Source organism: Anolis carolinensis, unplaced genomic scaffold (assembly GCF_035594765.1).
Source record: "Anolis carolinensis isolate JA03-04 unplaced genomic scaffold, rAnoCar3.1.pri scaffold_11, whole genome shotgun sequence".
Taxonomy (NCBI): Eukaryota; Metazoa; Chordata; class Lepidosauria; order Squamata; family Dactyloidae; genus Anolis; species Anolis carolinensis.
Window position 1 is genome coordinate 9,571,751 of NW_026943822.1, and position 9,372 is coordinate 9,581,122.

The 9,372-nt window shown below is 40.3% G+C and overlaps 1 protein-coding gene across 2 annotated transcripts in view; it reads left to right on the top strand.

Moving 5' to 3' along the window:
- The window catches only part of mctp2 (multiple C2 and transmembrane domain containing 2), a 118,708-nt gene extending 116,343 nt beyond the window's left edge, over positions 1-2,365 (top strand). For both annotated transcript variants that reach the window (XM_008118852.3, XM_062962984.1), the window contains one exon: positions 2,158-2,365. In XM_008118852.3, coding sequence (XP_008117059.2) covers positions 2,158-2,226 — 69 coding nt within the window. In that variant the 3' untranslated portion in view covers positions 2,227-2,365. The remainder of the gene's footprint in view (positions 1-2,157) is intronic.
- Positions 2,366-9,372: the final 7,007 nt, after the last annotated feature.

The window sequence follows — 9,372 nt, forward strand, 5'->3', positions numbered from 1 at the left end:
GAGGTTATGCTATGAGCCCTTGGAGTGGGGCTTTTAATTGGATTAAGGGGTGGTGGACCAGGAAAACTTCTTTCTTTATCCCTGCAATAGGCAAAAACAGCCTGCTTCATGAAACACAGAATTGGTGCAAAGAGCCTGTTGAAATCATTGGCTTAGCCCTGAAGCATGAGTTATAAATGATAGATGTTGCTTCCAATTTTTGTAGAGTACAATTTTGTAGAGTACATTATCATCATCGTCATCGTCGTCATCATCATCACTTTGGGTGAATAGCTTTTAACTGGAAATATTTCATTTCCCAGGACACTTGTTATGAAAGGCCAAAGGAATGCTATCTGAATCGAACCCTAATTTGATTAGTTTCCCTAGACTATCAATTCATTCAGTTGAAGTCTGCTCTCACTTTCTGCCTTGGCTTTTTCTTTTAGAGGACACAGGATTTGCAGTGGCAGCCTAGATTAATATTTATATTTGAAGATAAGCTGCTTTTCTGTTCAGGTTATATAGAAAGTTTGTATTTCTGGAATTTGCCTGAAATGCTTTCTCTTATCCTCAGTGACCTTAAAAGAAGTTGATGTTAAGGGTGGGAGGGATAGTATGGCGAATTCTGTGACGGTACATGTAATTTGAAGAAAGGATTTTGCACTAACCTAGATAAAGAGAGAAATGAAGTTCAATATATCCAAACAACAGAGTTCAATACAGCTGAATAATGTTTAATTCTTAGGAAATGGGAAACAACTCATAAAGCTTGTGTTCTTTTACTTTTCCAATATACAGAGCCTAAATTTTCATAAGACCTGTGTGTGTGTGTGTGTGCGTGTGTGTGGGAGGTACATGTATTATTGGTAACTGATACAGCTATACCCATACGTAATGCGAGATTCATTTAATGGTCAATGCAGTTACCCAAGAATATGTATTCCTTTTTCAGAATAAACTGTTCACCAATACGATTTCTTGAACCCTGTTGGTGTTGCATATGGAAGTATTTGTAATTTTTTTTTTGTGATAGGATCCTCAATTTTTGCAAGATGGAGTTTCACTTTTATTAAAATAATAATAATTTATTTGTTTGACCAGTCATATGACCATTTCAAAGTGCAATATAAATAAAAACAAGGCAAAAAGGATGGGAGGACAGGCAGCTGACCTTCTGTTTGCCGTTAAAATCTTATTTTCCTGATTCTTCTTTCAGGAAATGTGCTCTTTTCTTGATAGCTTTCAGGATAAAAAGGCTTACTCTGATTATGGTGGATCTTTCTTGTCCTTGCAAGAGGACTGTCAGAAGATCATTTCTGTTGGGGGACCTAAAACTAGATAGTAATTGATGTAAATATCTGTGTCGAAGTTCAGCATATGCTGGGCAATCAAAAAATGTTCGATATCTTCCACTATTTGTTCCACAAAATCTCTCATTTCTTGGGATGTTACAGTAGCGGCCAGTTTGCATCATAATACCGAGTTGTTCAAACCTAGGCCTGGTATATATTCTTCTTAAGGGTAATGGAACTGGAATAGTCAAATAATGTTCTAAATGAATATTCATTTTGTGGGAGGCTAAAAACTTTGTGGAAGATGGAGTTTCAAAGGTTTGAACATGTGCTGGATGCAAACATTCAAAAATGGCAGGAAAAAACATGTTTTCAAGGGTCGAGAAACCACAATGAGAGGATTTGCTTTGCACAAAAAAATTGTATAAGGATTTACATTGAACACAGAATTTTCTATGCACAAAACTGCTTTTTCTGCACAGAAAATATCTCCATGCGTAAACGGCATTTTCTGCACAGAACTGTGTTGGTTTCGTTGCACAAAGCAATCATGTGAGAATTTTGTACAAGAAAGAAAGAAAATAGAACGGTACCTTCTACACCACATGCCAAAATCAGGTGGAAATCCCCTTAATGCCCGGACCAGCCCATCTCATTAGGAAAAACAAAACTTGGCTTTAATATTTTGCTTTTCAAGAAATGATGCATGACTTCTCAAATCCTTCCTGCAATTAATCCCCCATGTTACCGTGTTTGGAAAATGATTCATTACTTTTGAACCCTTCTTGGTTTTCCCTGAGTTTGTCCTCGGGGAACCATTAACACGTAGCGGAGAAAGCTTGGGTTACCTTGTTGCAAATGTGACGTCTGTTTGTTTTTACAGGTGCGACATGCTGAATTGAAACCATGCAGCGGTTCCAATCCCATTAGGAAGAAACGGAGCGCTTTGTAGGATGCTGAGTTTGGAATGTGGCATTCTCCGGCACACACACACACACACATCCTTATGTTCACGATGCTGTGTTCACTGCCTCTTATCCTGGATGTTTTGTCTGTAAAGACATATGTAAAATTCCCCAGTTCCAAATTAACCCAAAGCCTCACCTTGTATTCAGATGGCGTTCCTCCCACTTACGCGCACACTGATTTACCCCTATTAAGAAGAGAATTAGCCCTATTGAATACTGAATAGTTTTCAACTTGCCTGTTGGAATGAAAGCCATAGAAGAGACTTCCTTTCATTTGTTATAGCAGAAAAGTCATGTTTTGCTTCGTGGGCAGATCAAGAAAATGAATGAGATGTTCTCAACTTTAAGAGAAAAAAAACCAACAGATTCATCAGGATACGAAACCGGTCTATCACTTGCCCAAATGACTGTGTGCCTATGATTTTCTAGTCCTGAATTAGCCAAACTTTTGATACACATCTACTTCAAGCAATGGATGCTTTTGCCATTTTTGTTTGCTCACAATTATCAGTAATTGTTCAGCATTCAAACATTTTATTTCTTTCCTTCTTTTGAAAAAAATAATCCTGCAATTGCTGCTGACATATTTGTTGAAAATTGCCAATAGCTGCTAAATACGACATTGGAACTAATGTGCTTTGAGAGCAGTCTGTTGCTGGCGACAGGCATTTTCTCCAGGTTCCACATAACAGACCTACAAGGACTGAAACTACCATTGGCCCAACAAATTATATTCATCCAGTATGCCTTTCCAATTTCTATTTTAATAGTCTGTTCATTTTCTCCTGCATTCCAACCTTTCAGTGCAATGGTGTGCACACACTACATAGGAAAAATATTTTAATATAATCTTATAGGCATAGAGATGCATGCATTAAAGGGACACGTGCGGGGAATCTGTAGCTATTTTGGTGTATTTTAATTGTGCAATTCTGGGTATGTCCAAGCACTGTTTACATGGATTTACATGGTGGCTATGCCTAGATATGATGAATCTTTCCACTTTTAGATGTCCTAATCAATGTGGATTATTGAAGTTCCTCTCCAGAACATTTGGATACCCATACCTAGTATCTAGTGCTGTAGAAAGCAGAGGGAATAATCTTAGCACACCATATCATAGCATTCAATTTCAAAACAGATAATTTCATTTTAGAATTCCCATCAGACATGTATGTTCCCCAGATGTTCCCCCATTGTGTCCCATATTTGGAACCATCACATGGCAAATGCAGTCCCTGCCCATTTGGCATTCTTCTTCTTCTTTTTTTTTTACATTAGGGAAATCTTCAAAATCATGGATCTCCAAAACTTCGCAGTACTTTAAAGGAGGAATTTCCAAACTCTACAGCCACTGGGTACCCAGAAATCCACATATTCTCACATCACAGTGGTTATATCTTTCAACTGAACAATTTCTTCTTATGAAATTAATTTTTGTAACGGTCCAGGCTCATATAGATGCATTAGAGCATCAGTGCTCGCTATAAGACCGCCCATAGCTTCATGCTACTGAATCAAAATGATAGGTGAATCTGACAGATTCCATCTCACATGTTTTAAAGCACTTTCTCTCATTTTCAAGCACATCAGGAGACCAGAAGATGACTTCTCCCTGTGTCCTGTTCCTGCCTGTTTCTCTAAAATTCTACTACATTTCATGGACAAAATGCAATGTATCACACACAGAAGTCATTTTGCATCCGTGGCACTTTGACAACAACATGTGTGTTAAAATGGGGGACGACTTGCATCTGATGAGATACATAGTTTGTCTTGCAATTGCTGGTGTCTTATTTGGTTATCCTTATTACGCAAAAATAGATCTATTTCAGTTGGGAAGTTGATTGCCATGCAGATGTAGTATCCCCTATCCAATTTGTTTGGGTCCAAAAGCATTCTGAATGTTGGATTTTTCAGATTTTGGAATATTTGCATTTGCACATACATACTTAACGATATATCTCAGAGAAGGGGCCCGAATCTCAAGATGAAGGGCATTTATATTTCATGTATATCTTTTGCAAATAACCTGAATGTAATTTTATAGAAAATATTTGAAATGATTATATGCATGAAACAAAGTTTGTGTACTAAACCACCAGAAAGCAAAGATGCCACTATCTCAGTTGCCCCTGTAGATTATTTTGAATTTTGCAAATAAGGCATGCCCACCCTGTATTCATAATTGTAAATAGAAATCATTCTGAATATCTGTGAGCTACCCTTTTAATGAAACATAATAGTTTAGAGAAGTAGCTCCTATTGATGTCCAACTACAATTCCTATCATTCCTCAACACTAGCCATTCTGCTTAGGAGGAGGATGGTTGTGGATGAATTGCAGTCAAAACACTTGAGGGACTCATGTTTGGATATGAAAGATACAACAATTCATTTGCCAAACAAGGTGGATCTTGTTGGAACAGATGGAAGTGGATACCATGACTTACACAGAAACTTTGAATGGGAGCATCCACGAACCAGAAAGATTGGTTAGATCAGTCGTTCTCAACCTGTGGGTCCCCAAGTGTTTTGTCCTACATCTCACAGAAATCCCAGTTTACCAGATGTTAGGATTTCTGGGATTTGAAGGCCAAAACATCTGGGGACCCACAGGTTGAGAACCACTGGGCTAGATGGTCCAATATAAGAAGGCATTTTTGTCTTCCTATGAAGACTGTTGGAATATGGGTGAGAACATCTCAGGATAGTGTAACTATCTGAAGGTGGTCTAAGGTCTGAAAGAGATCATCTTACATTTAGAAAGGTCACATTTGAAGCTGGAACATGGTGTTGAATGTATAGAAAGACTCCAAGAACAGCTTACCCTCCATTAGTCAATAACCTGGAACTCAAATTCCCTGGGTCTTGTGAAATGTATGTTGTGAAGGATTTATGAGAAATTTATATTGAGTCACCTTTTAAAAAAAACAAAAAACAAACAACCTTTTTATTAGATACATTATATTATATTAATACAAAGCCTTTTTGAAATGATATGGTTTATAAGAGATTTCAACTTTATAAATAAAACATTTTGGTGACATAATAAAGATGGTGATTCATTTTCACTGTGTGTCTGTGCAAGTGTGGCTTATGGATGCAGGAGTCCGGAATTACACATACATGGCAATCCCTTATCTGGCACAGCATCCCTATGTTTTGCATGCTTTCATTACCATAAATTGGGGCTATCTCAGGATCCATGGGACATTAGAGAGCATATTCACTTTTTATATATATATATATATATATATATATATATATATATACACACACACACACACACACACACACACACACACACACATACATACATACATACACACACACACACACACACACACATACTTTCATGGTCACTTTCTGTTGGGAAAAAAGTCTGTGTTGGGTCTAATACTCGTGATGGGGAATTGGGGATGTAACATGGAAAAAGTGCCCTCCATATCTTGTGGGGGTAGAAGTATCATGGGATGCTCTTCACATCCCATGATAACCCAGGGAGAGAAACATGTGCATGCAAAGAAGAAGAGAGCTTGGTGCAGCTGACACAATCCATGATTCTGCACATAACATTCCCTGGTATGGTCTGCTGTTAAATATCCCCAAATGCACAGTGCTGACATCACATGCCTATGGCAATATGGAAGGAGAGGCAGTGAAACAGAGCCAGCTAAATTTTGTCTACCTTCTTCTTTCCTTTTTTTGCTGATGGAACAATTTTAGCTCTGTGGGATTGGGTGGAAATCTAGAAATCTGGGCTGGGCTGTGGCACAGCTGGTTAGTAGCCAGGCGCTGCAATAAATTACTACTGATCAAGAGATTATGAGTTCGAAGCCAGCCCTCATTGGAGTGAGCATCTGACCATTAAGAAAACAAATAGCCTACCTCATTGTTGACCTAAGCAACCTGAAAGATTGTTGCATCTATCAAGTAGGAAAATTTAGGTACCGCTTACGCGGGGAAGCTAATTTAACTAATTTAAGGTAAAGGTAAAGGTTTCCCCTGATGTTAAGTCCAGTCATGTCCGACTCTGGGGGTTGGTACTCATTTCCATTTCTAAGCCGAAGAGCTGGCGTTGTCCGTAGACACCTCCAAGGTCATGTGGCCGGCATGACTGCATGGAGCACCGTTACCTTCCCGCCGGAGTGGTACCTATTGATCTACTCACATTGGCATGTTTTCGAACTGCTAGGTTGGCAGAAGCTGGAGCAACAGCGGGCGCTCACTCCGCTCCCGGGATTTGAACCTGGGACCTTTCGGTCTGCAAGTTCAGCAGCTCAGTGCTTTAACACACTTCGCCACCGGGGCTCCCAAATTAACTAATTTACAACACCATAGAAATCATCCAGCAGCGTGCAGAAAAGAATGAGAAAGCAATCCATCAAAGGACTCAGTATCACAGTGGATGATGAAGCAGCAGCTCCCCCTGTGGCCAGAATCGAGCACACCCTCAAGAAGCCTGGAAGCTGGAGAAAGTTAAATAGCCTCTGTGTCTTCTTCTCTGTCGGCATGTCTAATGGCATCGAATGTTTGCCATGTATGTGTACATTGTGATCCGCCCTGAGTCCCCTTCGGGGTGAGAAAGAAGTACGGAATATAAATACTGTACTGTGAATAAATAAATAAATGTGACTAATTCTCTCACCAATATGAAAGCTCAGATTTGAGAGAGTTGAACCAGCATTGCCTTTCTGAGTGATGTTGTTTTTCCCGTGGCTGACATGCTCTGCATTCTTCTTGCATCAACCACATTTCAGGAACTGTTTCTCCCCCAGTTTATTTCTTGACAAGCACATGTGCGAAAGGTCTCCCGCACTCCTCCGAGGTGTCGTGCTGTGGCAAGTTCAACTGTCACATGCCTTAAACCTTGCTTTGATCACAATCCTCTGTGCTACTTGCTTGCTCGCCCCCTCTTTTAACCCACCCACCAATATGTTTGGAGAGCCCTTTGAGCAGATCCCAACTGGCTTGCAAAGGGATGGGAAGCCCAACGAATGAATGGAAGAAAAAAGGAGGGGGTGGTCTCAGCTTCTCACCATTACTGGCAATGAATGACTTTACTGAAAGTCAACACCCTTGGTTTGCATTTATCACTGCCAATCTCACTCTGAATTATATATATATATGCATACACACACATGCATACACAGACACACACACCATGCATTGTTAGCGGTGATTGTCATGTAATTAAATCACTGCTCCTCACGAGAGCCTATTTTTATGCTGAGATAAGCATCAGAAGTCCGTGGCAGCCTCCCCTAGATCAATAAAGATGTTCCCTGCAGGATTACAAATAGAGTGAGGTTGAGCAGGGCACCAGAATTAATTAGGAATTATTTTCTCTCTCTCTTTCCTCCAGTTTTCAGCTTTCAATACATTTTTAATTGTTTATCCATTTTTCAAAGAATTTTTTTTTTAAAAAAAGAATGACCCTCCTTTAATGTTGTGTGTACTTTTTGCTATAATGTCCTGGCACTTGGTGTTTTCCAGGTTTTACTGGATGCCAATTGGAAGCATGAAAACATGACAATAACATATATTCACCTCCTTTTTAGTGAATCATGGACCTTCTCTGATCTGTAAAAAGAGGATCCCAAAGCCCTGAACTCTCTCCAACTTGGAATTTTATTTATTTTTATTTACAGTATTTATATTCTGCCCTTCTCACCCCAAAGGGGACTCAGGGCAGATCACATTATATACATATAGGGCAATGCCCATATACACATGGAACCGAGACAGAGACAGACGCAGAGGCAATTTAACCTTCTCCTGAGGGGATGTTCGATTCTGGCCACAGGGGGGAGCAGCTGCTTCATCATCCACTGTGATGGCACTTCCTCATTCCAATGTCGTGAACTAGTTAAATTTGCCTCCCCACTTTATAAGTGGTACCTTATTTCCTACTTGATAGATGCAACTCTCTTTCAGGTTGCTAGGTCAGCAACGAGCAGGGGCTATTTTTTATTTTTTAATTGACAGGTGCTCACCCCGCCACAGGCTGGCCTCGAACTCATGACTTCATGGTCAGAGTGATTTATTGCAGCAGGCTGCTCACCAGCCTGCGCCACAGCCCGGCCCCTTTTTCCCGGAATAAAGGAAAAACAGAATAATACTGTTGGAAGAGACCACATAGGCTATGTAGTCCAACCCCCTGCCATGTAGGAAAAGTACAATCAAAGCACCTCCAACAGTGTAATGGTGTTCTCATCCAATTCCTTGCCATGCAGGAAAAACCTCCAAGAAAGAAGCTTCCACTGGGCTCTGATGCAGAGAGTACTACTGTTGAAAAGCTCTTCATATGTTCAAGTTGAATCTTGAACCCATGACTCTGTTGAGTCCTAGTCCCCAGAGCAGCAGAAAACAAGCCTGCTCCCTTTTCCTTATGACACCCTTTCCAATATTGAAACATAGCTCTCATGTCTCCTCTCAAACTTCTGGAGGCTAAATAGAAGGGCCAGGATGTGGCGCAGCTGGTTAATATCCAGCAGCCATAGATCACTGCTGACCAAAAGGTCATGAGACCAAAGCCCAGATCAGATTGAGCACCTGACCATTTAATAGCCTAGCTTACTGTCCACCTAAGCAGTTCGAAAACAGCTGTAGCTGTGAGTAGATAAGTTAGTGTTGCACCCCAAGGCAGCGCGAGCACTCGAAAACCAGACCGGAGCCAATATAACACACAAGTCGTTAATTGAAGCAGAATATATATATATGTATGCGCATTTAAGGTCAAAAGTCAGAGTAAGAAATAGTCCATAATATAAAGTCTATTGCAATTCAGAAAGAGTTTATCAATGTCCAATTTGTAATCCACAAGTGAAGCTCGATAGCTTCCTTTAGAAATCAAAGTTTGTCCATGAAGCAACAGCAGAAACAAAGCACTGCAAATCCGCTTGAAAAGTCCAGTAGTAAAGTCAAGGAAGCAAGGTAAACAAAGCAGAGTCAATCTTGATTCAGGAACAAGGAAGTCGCGGTAACAAGACAAGGTCTACTCGGGAGTCGCAGCTCGGCGCGGCTCTCCTGAAACTGGAAACTTGGTACGGATTCAGAAGTCAAGGCAAGGAGCTGGAAACTGAAACCTCTTCCAAGGAAAGGCAAAGTTGACACCGCAATCAGAAT